Below are 23532 nucleotides of genomic sequence, written 5' to 3'. Positions count from 1 at the left end.
GTCTAAATTTTAATGTTTCCCTCTTAACCTATTTTTTACACAACTGTTATTACATTAAGTAATATATACAAGTACTTTTAATTAATGCCTATGAAGAGGAGCCCATATTTCATTATTGTTAGTATTTGGTACTGAGTAAATTATGATTTAGTTCTATATGTTTTGTGACTTTTATCTGAGTTTTTCTTTTTTTTTTCAGTCAAATGATGGAAATTACACAAAACTGAAACCTGGCAACCTCCAGACATAAACACCTTTTTGTGCTTATAAAACTTTATTTTTAATTCATTAAGTGTATACTGGTAAGAGAATGTGGTGAGATTTTCTATGTATGGAGAATTAATGATGTCATCATTAATTCACTTTGTACTGAAGCCACCCACACTTCACTTCTTATTCTGATGTAACCTTCACTATTCATGAAGCTGTTTACAGAAACATGTTTAATGTGTATAATCCGTATTATTTATACGTTACTACCATAAAATAACCTTTAATAAGATGAGTTTGTGTCACTATGAATGATATAACATTTACAATGTACCACATGAAGTATAATTAATTCTGTATTTGAATTTTTCTTCGTTTTAACACCTCCACTTGAGGATATTACCCTACAGCATATCTTGGTACACAATCTTGCAGTAAGGACATGTTAAGGTGGAATTTTTAACCCTTAAACAGCTGTTATCTCAAATATTCCTGCTGTTTAAGGATTAAATACATCTCTATACCTAGTGTTTCTTACTACATTCTGATTGTTTCAATTAAAGAGTCGGTACAATATCTTGTGCAAAGGCTTAAATACACTTCTGGTATTAAAGAGAATAAAGCTGCTTTGTTTCTATTACAGTAGCAGTGGTGTCAGAGAAACGATCAAACAAAGATGTTGGATGATATGTTCTCTTAAAATGAATCCAAAGTCACTGTTTGATAGCAGAGTTTACCAACAACATAATTTATGAAAGTATTTTAACAAAAACTTTCCAAGCATTACTAATGGAGTATACTAAGTGACTGATATTGGCAACAAGGTTTTACATACTAACATAAACTAGTATCAACAGTGATAATATACATTTTTGTTACTTCTAAGACAAGATTATAGGATCCACATGTATTGTAACTTATTTTAGTTCTAAGTTGTATGTTAAAGAATCATTATAACAGTTCTCAAACACAGCTTTTGTCTCACATTGTGAGAGTAAAGGAAAATCTATATATCATACTGGGCAGCTTTCACTTGACGTATAAATTACAGTTTTAATACTACTGATTTATTGGGGTAAGGGTTCTCATTACATGATTCCTTCAGGGATGGCTGTTCTTTAAACTACCCCCTTTAGTAGCTCTTGGGTTTTTACCATTATGTGTAAATTAATAGCGTTTTTGCATGGACAAGATTAATGTTCATGAATGCCATACTGGTTATCTTCAATATTTCTATTTATAATGGATAACTGACTTCATTGGAATCTCTTAACAAGTAAAGGGCCAGAACCTTAATTTCATAATGATGTTAGATCCATTGAGAAAATGTGGTTAAACACTTCTGATAATCTCTGAAAGAATACTTCTAGTCATGTATGGCAGAAATACATAAATTGTTCTAACATCGCTTTACTTATGAATAATAAAATGTTAAAATTGATACAAACCTTCAAGGCTTGAGTTTAATACTTTGCAAATATTCTCCAACATTATTGAACTCTGGGCAACTTATTTTAATTAATGGCTTCATTAGTGGTAATTAGACTTATAAAACTACAATTGGTAAAGATTTTTAAATTTTGAAAACTTCAATATACATAATAATTTCATGGGGAAGTTATCACTGAGGTCACCAATTTCTTAGCTTAAGTGACATTTACATTACACGATTGTTCACACATTTTTACTGTTCTTAAGTACATTAATGGTGTTAAAACAGTTGTCTTTTTATCTGTGCCATATTAACTACACATGTAATTCCAAGTGCACTTTCAAAGATTGGATATCATACTCAATAGTTATATGAAATGTTTAACTGTCCCCCACTATGTAAATTTGCCCAGTTTTAAGGATGAATGTTAACATGTAAGGGCTAAAAACTTCTAGACTTTATCAATAATGAATGGGAACACCAGATTTATAAATTGCATTATGTTGATAAGCTAATTCAGTTTAATTACACAACTTTGACAATCTGTTAATTATAAAAGCAATATCGATTATTCCCAGAACAACAATGAATCATATTATTAGTTAGTTGTTCTTACTGTGATTAAACATTTGTTATTAAATATCAATCTGTCTATGTATTGAAGTAATAAAAAAGACCTAGTTAAATGTGTTTCTGTACTTAGACATGCTCACAACATTCATATTTAAAATCAGTTCTTTAATAATCAACACACCCATATATATTATTTGTATCATCTGATTTATCTAAAAAATGAAAAAAATTACTTTCACGTTAAATTACTAAGTACAAAATTATAGTTAGAAAAAGAAAAAGGTATATCAGCCATAGTATCTATTCACTAATCAACAAAGCTGGCTATAGGGTGAAAGTTTAAAAGGAATATAATTTGATGTGGGATAGACACAACTGATCTAGTACTAACCAGTAATAATGTGATGTCACATTTTGAAACAAGATACTGTCTTTGGGCCTCACAAACTGTATGGTTAACCCTGTTAATTAGTCACCAAGGAACTGTTGGGTTGCATCCTTTCTTAAAATAAAATTGGAAATTTTTCCAGTTTTATTTGTATTTTAAAACAACAGACCAAACTGAGTTACTTTCTATAGTTATACCCTAACCCTACTAGAAATATTCTTCACATTGAAGAGTGTTATAACAACAATTAACACACTGGAAGGCATTAATAAAATCACACTTTTAATGACCTAGGGTAATGGAAGATGTTAAATCATTTTTAATGAAACTTGAATACAAAACATTCAATCTGAAATCTTTTGAAGTTCTCTCTCAAAAAAAATCCAAATGTGATCATTTGATGAAATTGCATTAGTAATTTATAACTGACCAAAAAACAAGATACAATGTAGGAAACTCATGAAATAAACCTTGTCACAGTAGAAGAAACTAGCAAATATAATGGGTATGTCACCAACTTTAAACAAATGCTTTTAAGTACAAACAAGATGCTTGTGTATGTTAAAGTATGCTTCACCAGAAAGTACAGATATCAGTATATAACAAATATTTAAAATAGTTATATATAGATAACTTCCAATAACAAATGAAAACCAAAATGTATTTGTTCACTTTAAAATGTGTGGGAGGTACAAGGAAAATTTGCAACTCTATCTGGAAACTTTATTACTAGCTATTGTTACAAAAGAAATATATTCACATTTTTTAAACTAATTCCAAGACTTCCCAGCCACGTTAAGCTTACTTAAACTTGCAGAAAGGTAGAAATAAATCTTTCAACTATGCACATGTGGTTGTTCTACTATGAATGTTTTATGTTGTAGAAATGAAAACTTGAGAATTAAGAATAGAATGGATGAACTGAATAATTAACAAAATAAAAACTTTACAGTGGATGTTATCTGATTTTAAATCATACTGTGAGGTCGCCATTGGATAACCTTTAACTTCTACTGTACGCTCTAAAATTAACCTGTATAAACAGTAAAAAAAATGTTTGGAATAACAATGGTTATCAATAATATTAATTAATCCAACACAACAAAGCAAAAAATACAAGTTTTCAAACAATCTTAGAAAAATATATTGAATATAAAATACTAAAAATTAATGATAATCTTAAAATCACACTTTGAATTAATATAATTGGTCCATAATATTTCCTTTAACCCACATAATTATTGTACAAGTTAAGGTACTCTGACCACCTCAGTCATTTGTTTGACACTAGCTCCTGGAGAACTGGTTGAAGGGGGGGACTGCTGCTGTTCATCAATCACTTTGTGAAATTTTGTTTCTTTAAATATGAACCAAAGACCTGCAGTCCACACAAGGAAATTTGCAAATCCAAATATCTGTTTAAATAAAATAAATGTAACATTGTAGAGTTTCAGAAATATGTGGTTAGATAGTTCTGAGATAGTTGTGCAGTTCGTATAAGGTCCCATTATAAAGTTAATAAAAATTAATTATTATTTTTCAACTTTGTTTATGGGTTAACGCTTCAAAATTGTTGGAGATATTAGGATGAATGACTAATCACAAGAAACTATAAAATTAATAAGAAAGAGTTAATTGTAGATTGAAACAAATGTTGTTCAGCCCGTTTTCACAGCTTTACCAGTGTTCTGTAGCCCACTGATGTTCCTTGATTCATTATATTTTTATTCCACTTTATTTCAAAAGAACATAAATTTTATGCTAAGTAATAGTAAATACAGTGGACTATATTAAAACCATAAGGAACAGAACAAAGATGTGGAAGCTGTTTAAAGAATATATAATCTAAACCTGCTTGAATGTTGTTTTATATAATCACAAATTTACTGTTACATCATACTGTTTTAATAAGATTTTTTGTACAATAGACATATTGTAATCTGAAGAGGACCTGACACTGTGGTCAAACAGAAATTTCACTAGAAGTTACAATTTTTCCTATAATGACTTACATCAACTCACAAGATTAGCTATTCTTACTGCCCTTTATATGTAAACACTGTCTTTACTTACACCACAATGAAAGATTCCAACACGTCTGTCACATAAAGCATCATGCATCACAATCATGTGACTTCCTCTATGTGCCGCCACTAAACCATCATATCAAAGTCTGGCAGATGGTGGTGGGAATACATTTTCGGTAGAGGAAACTTATAATTTCTGGTACAGTACTTCCCTTTTCTTTCAATAATAACTTAAATCCCACACTGATTTGAAGGAAGGACTGATACAAGGGAAGAACAGATATGTCCCCTGAAAGCATCTGAAGGATATCTCCATAGATAAGACAGTCAGGTCAGATTTAAATAGGGGAGCCACACCACATTTGTTCTTCGCTCATCCATGAAGAGTGAAGTAAAAATGCAGAAAAAGATACCAGCACATCCAAGTGGGAGAGAACTGAGGGAGGATAAGTATCCAAATTCTTAAAAAGTCAATCTCATGAAGCAAAAAAGTGGGTAAACAAACAATGAGCCCCACTGTTTAAAGTGGCTAGGACACGAAAGATTGTACTTGCTAAGTCAATATCCACAAGGAGGTAGGATAAGAATCATACCAACTTCATCTCAAGTTCAAGAGATAGGGGTGAGGAAGGAATCTGGAACCACTCCAACTTCTGAGCATGACTAGCTGCTCTATTGATCTGGGGACCTGACATCCAATATCAAAATGATGTCTACATAATATAAATAAACTACCATATCAGCATAGCCAACTGTAAACATCCAATAAGAAATAACATTATTGGACCAAGGTACACAAGGGATAGTAAGAGGACAGAACCAGAAAAATTCTCTTGTCCCTGCTCTAACTCACAATACAGAGGAGGAAGATAACCTCGAACATGCTTGGGGACTTATATTGATTGGCTCATTCAAAATCCAAAACCCAGCTGTGAGGAACCAACATCTGCACTGGAGTAGGATGAAGACTTCCATTTAAAGGGATGAACTGTAATTTGGCATCTTACTCCATAGCAATTGTATAATGCATAATGAAGGATATCATGTAATCAACACCTTCAGAACACCTACTCTGTACCAAATGGTATTGTCTTTTTTGTGTGGAACACATTCAGCAGGGCACCTCTATGGTCAATCTCCCCAGTGGCTTGGATCTAGTAAGTGATAAAGTCTCCCATACTCCACTTGAAGAAAAGAGGGGTGTGGTGAAAATGCATAGCAGAGTCCAGAAGAACATCACCTGAGACAGTGAAATTGGTGATCACAATACCCTATTTTGAAGAGAATATCATCCCAATCAATAAATGACAGGGTTGGGCAGCAATTCCCTTCTGCTTTACCCACGGGTAGTATGATCAGAAACAGGCAAGTGTATGAAGCAATCTTGCAAAACACCCCATCTAAACGGTGAGTACTGTGAAGCCACGGAATGGAAAGCCTGAGTCAGCATGGTTGTACAGTGCAGATTTTGAATTGTAGAATACATAGCTGGGCATCACTCATCACAGAGTAGGATTCAAGTCATGAAGGTATAAAGGATGGGCCCATGAAATAAGAGAAAGATTCACTGTAGACTTACCACCATGTTTTAGTCAAACCAAAGCTCCAAGGAACAGCCACAGAAAGCCAAACTCATGGGAAATGAATATATTAGGTGTGGTCCACATGCCCAATTACAGGATTTCTTCCATTGGATGGTAAAGATGGTGTCTAATTGGAGGAAAAGTTACTCAGAATAAATTCCTGTGGGAAGAGGACAATCAAAAGTAAGCCAACTGGATCAAATGACAAACCAACTGGTTAGGAGAGAATGGGATGGATCTCTAGATGAAAACTGTCACAGTACAGAGTAAAGAATGGGAACCAAAGAATGAAGTCACTTGGCAATATAGCAATGAATTGCACATACCAGACATAGAAATCTATCCAGATCAGGATGAGGGAAGAGAAATAGACAAAAAGGAGTTACCCTCTAGTGCCACCACAGTTTTTGGGAGGAAGAAACAATCCTGATAAAGGAAAAGGTAGGTAGAGTGATAAAGTGTGCACATAACATTAACAGTGGACAAGTTAGACTGTCTATGATCACCAGCCATGAGAAGAATGAAATATGCTTTAAAGAAATGGTTAAACACAGAAAACAAGAAAAGAGTTATGAATGGAGGTCAAGTAAGAGAATGGAGGATCACATTAACATCCCATTCCAGAAGAGTATGTTGTCAAAAAGGATGATGAATCCAAGAGAAATGGATTAACATAGAAAGGACAGGGAATGAGAAAGATGAAAGGTATGGGTCAAGATTGCTCAATAACCCAAAAGTGAAGAGACCTGAAGACCCCTGGTCAAAAACCCACACCAAAAGCTCAGACATGTCAGCTACAGTTGGTCAACCAGCTGGTAACCCCTGAGAATAGGACCACGCATGAAAGACTATCCACTTAAAATTTATATACCTCAATGAAAGAAGGAAGTATGGACTGAATCAAATGGAAAGCTATGCAACAGAAGAAACCCAATTTCATAGTCAAGGACTAAACATAGCCAGTCATGAAGATGGAGGACATGAACTATGGGATGTAGAAAGGAGGGCAGAGAATAGGGAAAGGGATACAGGAGGGAAAAACTGGAGTTGGTGAAAACAAGAATACTACAGTTGAGTCAGCCAATAAAGAGCTATTAGAAGGACCTGGCAAGGAATAGTATGAATCAGGGAAACCACCCATTGAAGCAATCAGACAGACATACAGAAATATCTGTGACCAATCGTGGCTGAAAGTATCGACATTCAAGTCCTAGGGATGAAGCACAAGGGACCAAAAGAGGGGTAACTTGTTATTTAGGGTGATGACATGTGCATGTGAGAAAAACCCCGCCAACTGCAAAGCCATAAGAAAATGAGAGGGAGAAAAAGACAATCCACCATAAGAGTGAAAGCACTGGAATGTGACACAATCAAATGAATGTGGGCCCAAGAGAAAATTCAAGATACAAAAACAGAGAAGTCTTTGACCAGGTGTCACCTTGGTGATTGATATATGCCACCACTGTCAAATTGCCTGTATGAATCATCACCAGACAATGTCTGGTTGGAGGTAGGAAGTGAGCCCAAAACTTGATGGATAGCTAGAAGTTCAAGGACATTGGTAAGTGAGGACTGCTTGTCAATAGACCAATTATTCAATGCTTCCTGGTGATAAACTCATGCATCTCAGCCCTGAAAAATGCATATCTAAATTCAAATGAGGAGGAGGAGGAGGTGGGATACCTGCTAATGTCTGAGTCTTGTTAAACCACCAAAGCAGATCATCCAATAAGAAAATAAGAAGTGTAACAGGAGCAGCCAAAGAATCCAGAGTAAGGTTCAGTGTGGACTCATATCTCAATAGGGGAGAAAACAGCAATGGTAAAGCTGTTCGTATAGTAAGGAAGGACATGGGTCATAAGAAATAGGGATAAGAGATAAACATCACATATCTGAGAAAAACTGTGGAAACAAGTGATCAAAGCCCTTGTCAGCCTAAACAGGTACAATATGTTCGGGAGGAAGTGGGGCAGCATCCGAAACTCAAGATGGACCCAAATAACATTAACCTCCTTGCAAATAAGTATTCATAAATCTTCTGTCCAGTTGCCTAAATTAGAGGTTTGAGGTAAAGCAACTGTTGAAGTTAAAACACCCAGAGAGGTGGCACTGACTTCACAATTCATGCTTCAAGAGTCAAGAAAAAAGGCATATGTATATACATATATAAAAAGGCAACTATAATGAGGTTAAATTAAGGTCATTCTAAAGAAAATTAGATAACTTAGAAAGTATAAACATTTCATGAAGAAACTGTATCTCAAACTGAAATCAGGTCTAAAAAGAAACTTGTCCAAGTATGAGTGCTACTAAATGAGAAATGACAGTTCAGTGGAGGCACATAGGTGGGGTCACATGTATCATATGAGTGTACTGTGTTCCTATTAGTGAAAAGGTGATATATGATGATTTATATGAGACATAAGTTAGAATCACTTCATTCCAATATGGGGGAGCAGAAGGCTTGTGGCATGCATGAAGAAAAAATTCACATATAGGGAGGAAAGTACCGTATCAAAAATAACCGTTATCAAATAAAAATCTTACTAGAAGAAACCATGTTATAAAAGAGGCAGAAATTATATTTACACTCCTAAGGCCCATGTACAAGTAAAAACTTACACGATGTTTTTACAATAACTTCATAATACATATGAAAGAAATATTCACCTATATGAATAAATATATGTTGTTTGAATATGAAAAATATAAAAAATAAAACTCACCAAAGAAACATTTAAGGAGGCAAAATTTCCAGTGAATTTTGTCTTACACTCACCAACATCATTACAAACAGTTATAAGTTTCATGAAGTGGTCAGGGTTTGTATAATACTTCAGATAACTGACTCCACTTGCCCAAGCACTAGATGCTGCCAACCAAAATATTGTCAAAACAAGCGACACAGCAAGGTCCTGAAAGTTAAAACAAATGTTTCATAGATGTATAATAAATCCAGCAGGCATTAGAGTCCAAAGTGTGGTTTTTCAATACCACTCACAAATAACCACCACCACATAAAAGCACTACTTATATTAACTCTCTCAACACGGGTTCAACATGACCTCCTTCTACTTATTTAGTCTTTATAAATTTAATACTTCTAACTTTCAATATAGTGTGTGTATCTTCATTACATTTGTCAGTCTTTCCCTTAACATTATAAATCTTTCACTGAAATATTTTTAACAAAATAAATTTCATGTTAAGATTAAAAATACTTTTTCTCATCTCAAAAATATCAAGTTTCTTTTGTGTAATCCATTAAACATCATAAATACATTTGAAACGATTTTGTTGCAGTAAAACATTACACTTTATCTGCTGTTTTCTCCACCCTAATATAAAATGAGCCACCAAAAGTAAAAAAGAAAAAAAAATTCTAAATTACCATTTTTTATCTAGAATGAATTCAAATTGTAACATAACACTATATTGCTTTACCCCAAGTAGCTCTAAGTTTGTAACAATATACATTTATAATTAAATTTTATTGTATTATTACTCTTTGAACTGTTACCAGCTATTATCTGCACCATTATAAGTTGTAAATAACTTGGGACACGTTACACTGTTAAATTACATTACCCACCTGCTGTTCGCATGCACATTTCATTAAACATTTATATTATTTATTTTACCTAATCTCATCTTAACCAACCTAAAAATATCCCTATTATTATATTCTAGTTACTTTTATAATAATAAATAAAGAACAAACAAGAAATAAAGTACTTAAACAATATTTGGTTCTCTTGTTGTCAAAGGCATTTAAGACTACTTTTTACACTAATGGTAGTATTGCACTAAATTTTTATTTTCATTAAATAATGAACTAAAAATAGACTAACAACATGCAAAAAGTACACAATTTTCCCTAAATCTCAAAATTTTTCTGGCTTTCAAACTATGAGGTAAGAGCTATAACAAATTCATCCAAGCCAGTCATTGTCTTTCCTGTGGGAGCAAAATTTGTACTAACAGATAAATTGACAATTCTACATTCAGAATACAAAGTAATATGATACATCATATGATAGATGAAAAACTTTGACTTTTTATTACTTATAGGTAATATATAATTAAATGTAAGAAAGAACTATTAACAATCCTATAAGAAAGAATGTGACAGATGAATGTGGCAAAAGGGGTGTGACTTTCTGTTTGATAGCTCTGTAATTCAACAAAATTGAAGGCTATAAAAATTATGGTTTGTCTGAGCAATGACAACTTTACAGTGAGTAATTTATGTTTAATTTTGTAGTATTTGAAGGGACGGCAGATGAAATACAGAAGAGAGTAAGTAGAGAAAATATACCTTGTAAGTCACACAAGAGGATATTCAGGGTTTGTTTTTTAATACTACCTTATACAACTAAGAACTTAAAGCTTACTTACCATTAAAATATGAATTATTAGAAGAGACTTTATGCTCTACTAATTGGTATAACAAACACAGTTTAATCAAATTTTCAAAGTCACTAAAACATCATGTGTGTGTATAAAACTCTCTCTAGTTTATTAAAAATATTTCACCTAAAAATATGTTTTTGCATATGAAAGACTTATGATGTTAACTGAAAAACTGTGATATTTTATGAAAGTATACACACTATACTGAAAGTTAATAAAATGAAATCTATAAAGACTTTAAACACAAAGAGGTCATGTGATCAGTTACAGCAACCAACAGATTTGTTTGGTAAATTAAACATTAGTATGAGGCAATTATATTTTTAAATACTACATTTCTCATTTAGAAATATTTTGTTTGTTATCAAGCACAAAGCTACACAAAGGGCTATGCTGCTGTGCCCAATATGAATACTGAAACCTAGTTCTTAGCTTTATAAGTCCAGAGAATAATTGAATGCAAGAATATAATTTTTTCTAAAAAAAGAACTGAAATAGTGTTAAGTTCAAACACTGGTACCCAATTGAATTTTGTAGTTTCACATAACTCAGACAATCCATTTCACTCTCACAGTTGCCAAATACAGTGGGCCTACATAAAAATTAGTTGTGGGAACAACTGTGGGCCTACATCAAAAACAGGTGTGTTAATATTTATTATGAAAAATCTCTGAAAAACAAAGTTGTATTTTTTTATCTTAAAACATACCAAATTGAAAATATTAAAATACAAGTTAAAATAATTTAATCTGCATTTTAAAATGTATACTCACAAAAATAGGTAAAAACTGTTTATTTGAATAAAGTGACCAGAAAAAAATATACATGATGAGGGCACTTAAACTGAACAAGAATGCCAGCACTCCAGTTGCTACAAAATATTCTGCACTACTTGAAAAATCCCACACCAGAGTTTCTGCTGTTTTATTACCATCACACATGGTAACACTTAACGGAATGTCACTCAATCTGTACAAAAATAAGAATTGTGAAGACTTCAAACATATTAATTTCTTCCATTATCTAGATAAAATAAAAATTCAAATTGACTACAACCTGATAATTTCCTAGTCCAGGGATAACAGCAACCTGCATAAGTTCCAAAAATATTTTATCTGATATATTTTTAAGTTCAGTGAAATGCATCTTTCAGGTAGAGTTTACCCTAGTATTTGTAAACAATTACAGAATTTTGTTTCTCCTGTTATAATATAAAACTATAAATCTCACAACAGAAACATACAATGAAATACCATTTCCAGATATTTTAACTAGATTAACTATATATACCATTTCCAGATATTTTAACTAGATTAACTATATATACCATTTCCAGATATTTTAACTAGATTAACTATATATACCATTTCCAGATATTTTAACTAGATTAACTATATATACCATTTCCAGATATTTTAACTAGATTAACTGATATATTCAAGAACTTCTACTACAACTAGTCATTCAATAAGGGCAAAAATAAAAACTACTCTACTTTTAAAAGTTTTAAAACTTGTATTAAACCAATGTTCAGTTATAACCAATCATATTCCATTATATTAAATTTAATTTAGCCCTAAATATTCCAGCAGTTATTCTCTCTTCTAAATTATACCCTAACAATACTTTTTACACTTTTATTTACCATAAGAGGTTAGTGCCTGACAACCATTCCCTATTATAGTTAAACAACATATATTATATACTGTGTAACACTAATCATAAAACTACTACCATTGTTCCACTTAAATCTTCATTGTCTTATTAATAAAATAAGCACAGTTAATATGCATGTGCATTACTTTGGGAATACATCTATCAACTTGTCTGCAATTACCTGTACCCCTTTCAATACAGAATACTAAAACCTTACCTGAAGGGATATTTAAAGATCAAATCCACTTGTTTGATTTCAGCTGATTTATTACAGGAAATACCAAAAGAACTGTGGCTCTTGAAGTCAGCTGTAGTTGCAAAAGCAAAGATGGACAGTATCTGTTAATAAAACAGAAAAAACACAGCAATAAAACTGGTAAAAATATCAAAATATACTCATTAAAAAAACATTTAAAAATGGAAGAAACATTATACTAAATAGAGTTAATATCAGATGAAAAATAAAACAGACAGTTCTTTGTTTACTGTTACTAAACACAATTATCAACAGACGACAAATAACCAAAACAAACTTGTGTTTTTACTCTTACTAAATACAATTAACAATAGATCACAAATAACTAAAACACAGTTCTGTTTTAACTATTACTAAACAGTTATCAACAGAAGACAAATAACCAAAACATACCTCTGTTTTTACCGTTACTAAACACAGTTAAAAACAGATGACAAATAATTAAAACACAGTTCTATTTTATTGTTACTAAACACAATTAACAACAGATCACAAATAACCAAAACACAGTTCTGTTTTGGTTGGTTGATTAGTTGATTTAGTGTTTTATGGCACAAAGCAGCTAGGCTATCTGTGCCAAACATCCAGTAAAAAGTTAAAAGTAAATTTAGTAAAATTCATAAAAGGAAAGTAAAGTAAAACAAAACAAAGCTTAAAAAAAAAAAAAAACATAAACAGCATAAAACCAATATTTACATCTAGTCTACAAAGTTAAGAGAAAAACTACAGTAATTCAAGTTGTAAAGGACATTCTATAGTGCAACTATAATTATCATAACTCACCAGGAAGACTAACAGGTAAGTACAGAAACCACCGTCAGTCACCTGAAGTTGGCCTTTCCAGTCCTGGTTCTGAGTTATTTGATATTGTGACCATTTTCAAAAAGGAAAGAAATAAAAAGGTTTTAAAAGACGTGCAGCAAAATTATAATAATAACTCGCCAGGATGACTAATGGGTAGTTCAAACAGCAGCGTTATTTACCTGCAGTTAGCCTTTCCAGTCCTGGTTTCGAGTTATTTAATGTTATGGCCAGTTTTATCTAATTTTAAATCAAACGAGACGAACTGTGATTTTTAAAAGGGAGTCGCATTAAAAAGGTGTAATGTATAAAAAAAAACTTAAATGGCATTAAAAAGATTAATGGCCTTTAAAAAACTAAAACCATTTCCAAGGTGGACAGTGTCACCATCACCAATAACACTGCCTTATGTTATGAACAAACCTTGGGACAGAACATGTTTAAAATGGTGCCGTCGTTGAGAGTCATAACAATGACAAGAATGTAAAATGTGGCTTATTGTGATCTGAGTGTTACACAGCGAGTCAGTATAAATAGTGCAGTTTGAGTACTGCTTAGCTTCTATGTGATCCAGGGCAAGAGAAATGGAGTAAAGATCAGCAGTGAACACAGAAGCTCTAAAGGGGATTCTGCACGCAACAACCGAACCACAACAAAACATGGCAGAGCTTACACAGTCACCTGATTTCGAACCATCTGTATAAAAAGGAAAGGAAGAATGGTTTAAAAGATATTCAGCAAATAGCAGACAGTATTTCCAATCAGGAGTGTTTGCTTTTCTCAGATGACTTAAAGATAGGTTACATTTGGGGACTCTAAGAAGCCATTGTGGGATGGGCTGACCAGTGGATACAGCAATGTTATCCAAGGACAAACTCAATTCATCCACCTGCACCTGGATAAGAAGGCCAAAAGGAGCAATGGCAGATCATCTGTTCTGAAAAAGTATGGCCCACCGAGGAAGGAAAACACAACCCCAGATGGGATGCTTTGGTAAGGAACAAAGTTTCGAAACATATAGTAAAGACAGTTGCAAACGGCAGAGGTGCAAAGAAGGTTCATGAGACTCTATGTGTAAACTCTGAACTGGGGAAGTGCAGAAAGCCCCAGTGCAGAGCCAAGTCTTTGATGATGAATAGGGTCTAACATCTTTAAGGCCGATGGTCTGGCAGAGCCATAGACCAGTGTTTCATAGAAGAGTTTCAATCGAATAAGAATGCGATATATCATTAGCTTACAGAGTTCAAGATTAGGGTAAATACCCCATTGGTGGCAAAAGTGCATGCTAATGGTTTTAGAAAGAGAGAAGTTAAAGCCATTTACTGTGGTCCACTTCAGTAAACGATAGAGGGCAGTCTGTAGCTGCCGCTCAATATACCTCATGTTTGACTGACATGAGATGTGAAAGTCGTCGACATAGAGCCTGTTTGCAACAGTGAGAGGGAGTTGTTCAGTGATGGCATTAATTCTTATACTGAAAAGTGTGACACTCAGAACACAGCCCTGAGGGACTCCAAGTTCCTGTAGAAAAGAATGGGAAAGTGTTGAACCTACACGAAAAGGGAATCTCCTGTCTATTAAAAAAATTTTAATACAAATGGTCAAATGGCCACGTAACCTATATATGGAGGTCTCACAAAATGCCATACCTCCATGTTGTATCATAAGCCTTCTCAATGTCAAAGAATATTGATACAAGATGTCTTTTAAGAAAGACTTCTCTGCTTAACGTTTCAAGTAAAATCAGGTGGTCCATGGTGGAGCGCTGTCGTTGGAACTCACACTGGGTGGCCAAGAGGAGGTTGTTTGATTCAAGGAACCAAACAAGACAAGCATTAACCATCTTCTCTAAGGTCTTACAGATACAACTCGTCAAAGCAATTAGAAGATACTTTGAAGGAATCTTGGGATCCTTTCCAGGCTTAGAGAAAGGTAGGACAACAGCCTGGCACCAAGCATCAGAAAAAACATTCTCCTGCCAGATCCAGTCAAAAACAATCAGAAGAATAGCAAGAGAAGCAGAAGATAGATGGTGCAACATTTCATAGTAAATATCATCAGGTCCAACCGATGTACTGCCAGACCGATGAATGGCCAGTTTGAATTCCACCAGTGTAAAGGGACGATTATAGTTATAGAGACAATCAACTCGAAAGTAAAGAGGTGATTGCTCTGCCCTAGTCTTGAAGGTGGAAGAAAAAACAGAAATGCTAGATATCCAGCAAAAGCATTCACCTAGAGTATCAGCGACACTCCGGGAATCAACTACTTCCTGGCCATTAAGAGCAAGATTGAGAGGGGGACAGAATTATATTGCCCACTGACCTTTCGAATCTTGTCCCATATGACTTTGGAATTGGTGGTAGAAGATATGCAAGTTGTTAACTTAATCCAAGATTCCTTCTGGCTTTGACGTCTTACCCACAGAGCAAGGAAAGGGATGCAGTTCCAGAGTGTTGGATATCTACAGAAAGTATCCCAGGCCCATTTTTCAGCCTTCCGTGCCATGAGGCAGACAGGATTCCACCATGGATGAGAATTTAGTCAAAAACGTGTCAAGGTTTTAGGAATACATTGAGCAGTTGCTTGTATAATACAGTCAGTTACTGCTGCCACATAGTCATCTATTGATGGTTCACAGAGAATGACAGGATCACATTCTGTGAGAGCAGTGAAAGAGGACCAGTTTGCCTGATCCAGCTTTCACTGGAGCATGCAGGTCGAGTGGCATCGACCACGGCCAGTCTCTCTCAAGATTATAGGAAAATTATCACTGCCTTGTAGATTATTGTCAATGCTCTATGAAAAATGGGAGAATAATGAAGGGGAGCAAATTGAGAGATCAACAGCAGTAAAGGACTGACTATGTGCATGGAAATAAGTGGAAGAACCAGTATTGAAAAGAGAAAGGTTGTAATCATAGAGCAAATTGCTCTACAGAGAGACCTCCTGTCAATATCAGCACTTCCCCAGAGGGGATGATGTCCATTAAAGTCCCCCCAGAATGAAAAAGAGAGACGGCAACTGTTCAACAAGAGCATCAAGGAGTGATTGATCATATATCTCTCCAGGCAACAGGTAGAAAGAACAAACAGTGATGGTATAACCCAAGGAAACATGGATCGCTACAGCCTCCAAGAGTGTGTCAAGTGGCAAAGACACACTCTTGAAGGCCGTAGCCATCCACGTTTCCTTAGGTTATACCATCACTGTTTGTTCTTTCTACCTGTCACCCAACCTCCAAGAGTGTGTCAAGTGGCAAATACAGGGTGGGCACATGCTGATCAACCAACAATGTTACCCCTCCATGCACTCGTCCATCACATAGCTTGTCATTTTTGTACAAAGAAAACTGCTGAAAGGTGACTGTATCGGCAAGTTTCAGAAATGTTTCCTGTAAGGAAAGACATACAAAATGGTAGGAAGCATTCAGTGTTTTGATGTCATCCAGATTAGTACATAAACCTCAAGAGTTCCATGGTATCAGGATGGCCATTTTTATGTAGGTGTAGGCAAATTTGGTTGAGAACGCTTCTGTTTATGACCATGTCTTTTTCTTTACTGTCCTTATTCGAGGGAGGTCTATCGACCTCCATGGATCCTGCCCTGGGTCGATTGGACAGGTCCTTGCTATTGGTAAGGGATTCCAGTGACTGAGGACATGAACGAATGATATTTTTGCATAATGTGAAGGGAGAAGAAGATATATCCGAGTAAATGCCTGTACCTGGAACCAAAGGATGTGCATCTTGGGATTTGTTGGAATGTATGTAAAGGACAGAAATAGGTGTTGAAGTTGATTCATCAGCTTTTTTAACCATGGAGATCAAAAGACTTTTCACTTGTTTGGAGAATGACTCTTTTGGAGGCAGAGAGATCTGTCTGCATTCCCACTGTAGTTGGGAAACAGAGTGCAGCAGCATATGTCCAAGATGAGGTGGTGGAGAGCAATTTTCGAGTCTCAGGAAAAGTAATGTTATGAATTGTTTTCAAATGCTGCACCTCTTTTCTTCCAACCATTTAGGGCAAGAACAATAGTAGGACAGATGAGAGCCATTGCAATTGATGCAACGAGGGTCCGTTTTACACTCGTAGACATCATGTTCTTTGCCACTGCAATAAGCACACGTCAAGGAACCGTGACACGACGTCTTCAAGTGACTGAACCGCTGACACTAGAAACATCAGAGAGGGTTTAAAATGTATGGCCAAACTCTGCAATTAAGATAACTTGCCTTGATGGTGGCAGGTGAACGTGGTGACGTAAATGTGAGCACCATAATTCCATCTTTGTGAGTGAATATATGCCTCACTGCAGAAACTCCTTGGGTAGAAAATCTCAAACTCTAGGATGTTCTTCAAATCCCTCTCAACAATAACTCCTCATGATGAATTCAAAGTAGCATGAGGTATAACCTCAATAGGTATATCCCCAATTGCCTTTGAATGCCAGAGGAGTTCACTGTGTTGAGATGTGGATGTTTCCACCAATATGTCACCAGATTGAAGCTTCTTTACTGACTTTGGAGAGCCAGAAAATCCCTCTAGTTAATCCATTCTGAATGAAAAAGGGAGACATTTGCACTAAAGGTTTGTCTGAATGTGAATGCAATATAAGAAAATGAGGTACAACAAGTGGTACAGATGGTGAGGATTACTGCTCAGAATCTTCAAGACATGATCGCTTACCTATGGACTGTTTTTTCACTATTTAAGTTTTTATTTGGAGGATCCATAATAAAAAAAGAAAATTTCAGTGCCCACTGACCCCAGCCACCACGGAGCCTTATGAGGGAATGTACTACAATGTCAAACAAGGACACTGCAGCAATGCCAGGGTTTCGTGAGCACTATACCCAAACACCAGCAAAAGATATAATATCCACAACATCTGTTGAGAACGTCCAACACTGGTACTTGGTTGACCCTTGCCTGAGTGGACTAGCTAACTGATCGAAAGGGGCCACCCCAAGGCTGTCATTCTACAGGAATTCAAGGCCGAAGTGGTGTGTTTGGGTTGGACCCCTCAACCACTAGGGTCCTCTCCTCCCCTTCACAGGTTGCCATGCATGGCAAACACATTTGTGAATATTTAGATCCCAGATGAGGTAAACTAAAAGAACAGAACCTTCCCTGGGAGGTCCCCTCACTGCATACAGGAATCCCATACCGAGGGGCAGTTATGTTTTACTGTAACTAAACACAACTAAGAGAAAATTGTAAACATTTACTTGAAGTTGCTGTAATTCAACAATGTCTCATGTTCTCAATAGAGGTGAAGATTCAATGTCTCATCTTCTCAATACCGATGAATATTCAACAATGCCTCTTATTCCCAATAACTGAAAACATTCAACCATGTCTCATCCTCTCAATAATGGTGAACAGTTAACAATATATTATCCTCATAACTGAGCAGAGCAAACAAGACAGTAGAAAATCTCTACATAACTGAGGTGAACAAACAATAGAGTTAATCTAGGTAACTGAGGTGACAAAGACATTATTACACATTTACCATTAACATTATTACACATTTACCGTCACTACACATATATATACACACTAACATTATGACACATTTACCATCAATACACACAAAGATCATTACACATTTACCATCCCTACACATACACACTAACATCATTACACATTTACCATCACTACACATACACACTAACATCATTACATACCATCACTATATATATATACACACACACACACACTTTTAAGATTACATAAGAAACATAAATATTCCATGTTGCCCTCTAATTAGAACTTACTAGGAAATCACAGAAAGCTACAACACTATATATCTCAGAGAATTTCCTGTCACACAACAACATCTACATAAAGTCATTACACAAATCCTACTTACAAACTGTATGGCCCTTATTAATCCCAGTGGTTCTTTCAGCACTCGTAGATTAAAGTTCTCCATGAGACTGAAACATGAGATTCATTGCTGTATAAACAGTTTCTTACAAATACTCAGCTGTGAAATTAATTTACAAACATAAATACACATAACAATAACAACTAAAATATATTTAGTTTCTTCACCTACCTTTGGTTTCCTCCAATAAGATGTTTCAGAACTGGGTGATCATGTGGTTAACATGAATACTTTATTACATTAACAATAAAACAACTCACTAAGAAGTTGTCAGAATTAGAGCTGAGCTAGTGGTTAAGTTTACTAATCAATTTCTTTCAGATGTAGTTGTTTATTTTTTTGTCATTAATTCTAATTTTGGTTATTGAATAATTTGAATAATCAGAACCATTAAATTTCACTTTGTTATTTTCATGATATGAAAGAATTCTCCTAGATAATTGATTACTACTGAGTAAAAATAAAATAACAACTCACCCACGTTACACTTTCTTTCAGGCACTAAAACAGTCAAATTTTGTTGAATTGCCCACAAGCACTCGATTTCTGACCTAAACAAAACAAAACAGGTGACACTCTCAAACATGCACTTCGCCTTCAATTGAAAGCAATTGAAATTGTTACACTTCCATGAAACATAATATCCACACGACAATGTCCTATGTAAGCTAAATATTCAAATGTGGAATGGGCCTTTAAAAGAATTCTGACAGTAAGGTTTATGTTGATGATGTGATGGCTAATGTCTTAAATGTTCTCTTCTACTTTTCAAAAAAAGATGTTAGCAGAATTCCTGACCCTTCTACAGTAAGCATTAAAGCTGACCAGAATCACATAGGTATTTGTCCCTTGTTAGTACAAATAATGAAGGATTAAAATTAATGCACCAAAATTCAAAAAGATTTTCCACAGAGTTTAAAGGAGGTCAAAATTTAGATATATATTTTACTTTTAGTAAATCAATTGGTAATTGGCAGTTACTTGGAGAATGATAAATGTGGTGTGGGTTACCATGAAGACTACAGGCCAGTCAATCTTATTTCTACAATTGAGAAACTTCTAGACTTTCATAAAGGAACTTTACAAAAAAAGAAACATAAAAGAAAAACAACATGGAAATATTGTCTGAGCTGTTATCTTTAAATGAAAGTGACACTTGTCAGGTTTACCAAAACAGAGTGGATTTAAGAGTACTCAAACTTGCAAACAGTTTTTAATTAGGTTCCTCACAAAAAAATTTAACTTAGAAAATCAGTTTGGTATGGAAATGTATCTCAGAATGGCTGGTATGGGTATTAACACTTATATGAATTATAATACTGTCAAAAGGAAGAAAAAAAATTATTATTAATGGAGTTGAGACCCTGGTTACTAGAGAAATGCATCATAGGTCACTGCTTGGGTCTGCTTTTTCTTATCTACATTAACATTACTGATACTTCAGAAGTAACGTTTGCTAAAGATATTAAATTCTTAATCTATCTAGGTGTATTGAGGATACAGAATGATTTGGATCAAGTGGCAAGTTCAACAAATATGTGGCAATTGAGTTTAATTATTGTAAATATGAAATATTCCACTTAGATTATCAATATTTGAATTGCAAGTATAATATGGACACGAACCCACTCAAAATCATGACAACAAAAAAGAATTGTGTACAAATCACTTGCCATCAATTGTTACTAGCAGTAAAGCTAATATAATTTTAGACTGTATTTCTAAGAAAAAATAATAAATTACTGGAAGGGATTAGGTACACACCATCTGACAGACTCTAATATATTTTCTCTTAAGCAATGATGTGATCTCACCAATGTTTATGATTATCTCTAGAAGTGAAAATACTATACAGCTACAAATAATAGCAGGATCCACAATAATAGTACAGGGTGAAAAAATGAAAGATTATTATGTACAGTACTTGTATGTTCTCCTGTTTGCAGTGATAGTGGTACTAGTACTGTTTCTACCACATTGACTGAATTTAGAGATGTCACTACTTACTTTATCTAAACCACAACATAATCTAAAAGTCATTTTTAATGTTTTAGTTCAGTTGTTTGTAAGAAAGAACTTTTTATTACAATAACATCAACAATCTATTACTACCAGATTCATTATAGTTTAAGTGTTACTTATGTTAAATTCCAGACTTCTAATTTTAAATAAATGCTCCTTCAATAAGGTTTATCAAATTACTGTATTACTGATACAATAAGTTAGTTTCATAAGGAATTTAGTTGTGATAAATGGTATTAATAGTATTTTGATTAGAAAAACATAACTAGTAAGACAGTAATAAATATATTTGTACCAAAGAACAAAACAACACCAGTTCAACTTCAAGATGTGTTTACAGCTTCTCAGAAAGTTCTTACAGCTTTGGCTTTGCTTACATGTTCACCATTGACATATGTATTATTACTCCAACGGTAAACTTGAGGGGATCGTGCCTAAGCTTGTTTATTAATATTATTAATAGTGCATACAGTTAAGCCTAGGAGCAGTCCCAACAGTACTAAATATTATAATTTGTGGTAATTCAGTACTGAATAAATGGTTAGGCGTCTCTTCTCCGCTACAGACAATGAATTTAAATTAACACATACACACACCTTCGAATAAAAACATTTCAGTTTCAGAAACTTTTTTTTATTAATCATGCATAAACTTGTGTACAACAGAATCGTAAAATTAAACAAAAACAATATATATACAAATAAACCTCCCGGCAACTTACAATCCCAATTATAGGTTCTTCAACGCCCTCACAAAATGTTATTTTATCACGCGCGCACGTCTAAAGTTTTCGGTTGGCAGAGGACGAGTTACTCCAGTTTAATCTTTTTTTAGTGATTTATCCAAACAATTAATTTGCTCTGATAAATATATATTTTATTACTAATTTCTGCTTCTCTAAAACATATATTTTCTTAGAGATGTATCTAATGCATCGGTTGTGATTACATTACTCTTTTCGTGGTTTGATATGTTCCAGTTTGAAGTGTGAGTATACTTTTTATAATTTAGCTCATTCGGTGTGCTTTCGACACACGGTGATCTTAAAAACAAAACCTTATTTGGAGCCATGTGTTGTATTTCTTCATTTTCTTTATAGATTTTTAGCTTTGTAATTTCCATAGCCTTATGATGACAATGCTGGTTTAGCTGGTATGTTGTTAAATCTATCCAGGTTTCTGGAATCTCTTATTTGTTTATCCCTTGACATCCTCAACCGCTAAAGATGACATGCTACCCCACGCTTCATTTCTCTATAATTCATTAATATTTTTCCATTTTTTTCAATCCTATTTTCGCACTAGTCTCCCTTTAGAACATCAGATCCCACTCATTTAGTTTATCTTACTTAGTCTCTTTACGATATTTTTGACTACCTCAATTTTATAGTGGGAGAGCTATTCTACAGAAATACCTAACTGGGAATATCTCTAAATTTGAGTATTTGTTGACAGTTTGTATGACCTCTCAGGTGCTCTCTCAATTGGTCACTGATTAAGTTTATACACTTACAACATTTCAATCTGGAATTCAATCATTCGATTTCACACCGTGGACAGAAGATAAGTTGCTAATTGGATATCTTTGTACTAAGAAAACGTCTTCCTTTTAAGCAGGTCTGGCATAGTCAGGTAATTAAGGCACTCGACTCATAATCCGAGGGTCGTGGGTTCGAATTACCGTCACATCAAACATGCTCGCCCTTTCAGCCGTTGGGGCATTATAATGTGACGATCAATCTCACTCTTCGTTGGTAAAAGAGTAGCCCAAGAGTTGGTGGTGATGGCTAGCTGCCTTTCCTCTAATCTTACAGTACTAAACAATGGACGGCTAGCAGATAGCCCTCGTGTAGCTTTGCGCGAAATTCAAACCAAACCAAACCAATCCTTCCAAGTTGGTCTGACATGGCCACGTGGTTTGGGTGCTCTACTGGCAATTCGCGGGTTCTAATCCATATTCCTTGAAACAGTCAGCCCCACTATTCGTTGTTAAAAGAGTATCCAAAATGTTGGCAGTGGGTGGTGGTGGCTAACTGCTTTCCTTCTAGTCTTTTACTACTAACTTATGAGGGTCGCGGATTCGCGCCCGAGCCGTGCCAAACATGCTCGCCCTCCCAGCCGTGGGGGTGTTATAATGTGACGGTCAATCCCACTATTCGTTGGTAAAAGAGTAGCCCAAGAGTTGGCGGTGGGTGGTGATGACTAGCTGCCTTCCCTCTAGTCTTACACTGCTAAATTAGGGACGGCTAGCACAGATAGCCCTCGAGTAGCTTTGT

General features: G+C 34.7%; 2 protein-coding genes across 8 annotated transcripts in view; one reads left to right on the top strand and one right to left on the bottom strand.

Moving 5' to 3' along the window:
- LOC143253520 (cell adhesion molecule Dscam1-like) overlaps positions 1–4019 on the top strand; it is a 42971-nt gene extending 38952 nt beyond the window's left edge. For all 5 annotated transcript variants that reach the window (XM_076507534.1, XM_076507536.1, XM_076507535.1 and 2 more), the window contains one exon: positions 200–4019. In XM_076507534.1, the coding sequence (XP_076363649.1) occupies positions 200–250 (51 nt within the window). In that variant the 3' untranslated portion in view covers positions 251–4019. The remainder of the gene's footprint in view (positions 1–199) is intronic.
- Positions 2360–22097, bottom strand: LOC143253521 (synaptophysin-like protein 2). Of its 3 annotated transcripts, none has more exons than XM_076507540.1 (7): positions 21979–22097; positions 19713–19786; positions 19218–19284; positions 12500–12621; positions 11400–11595; positions 8940–9128; positions 2360–3636 (listed from the first exon to the last, which is right to left on the bottom strand). In XM_076507540.1, the coding sequence occupies exons 3-7, from the start codon at positions 19278–19280 to the stop codon at positions 3607–3609; spliced, it is 600 nt and encodes a 199-aa protein (XP_076363655.1). In that variant the 5' UTR covers positions 19281–19284; positions 19713–19786; positions 21979–22097; the 3' UTR covers positions 2360–3606. The 3 variants fall into 3 exon arrangements, with proteins under 3 accessions (XP_076363655.1, XP_076363653.1, XP_076363654.1); XM_076507538.1 differs by having other exon boundaries at positions 2360–4018; positions 21979–22096; XM_076507539.1 differs by lacking the exon at positions 21979–22097 and adding an exon at positions 21553–21797 and having other exon boundaries at positions 2360–4018.
- Positions 22098–23532: the final 1435 nt, after the last annotated feature.

This window comes from Tachypleus tridentatus, chromosome 6 (genome assembly GCF_004210375.1).
Source record: "Tachypleus tridentatus isolate NWPU-2018 chromosome 6, ASM421037v1, whole genome shotgun sequence".
Lineage (NCBI taxonomy): Eukaryota > Metazoa > Arthropoda > Merostomata > Xiphosura > Limulidae > Tachypleus > Tachypleus tridentatus.
This window is presented reverse-complemented; position numbering and strand designations above follow the sequence as displayed.

Coding starts and splice junctions, on each gene's coding strand:
- LOC143253521 (XM_076507538.1), bottom strand. CDS start 19,280: ATGGAGAACTTTAATCTACGAGTGCTGAAAGAACCACTGGGATTAATA. Junction 9,129..11,399: donor AACAGTTTTTACCTATTTTT/GTGAGTATACAT, acceptor TTTAACTTTCAG/GACCTTGCTGTGTCGCTTGT. Junction 4,019..8,939: donor CCTCCTTAAATGTTTCTTTG/GTGAGTTTTATT, acceptor TTATTTAAACAG/ATATTTGGATTTGCAAATTT.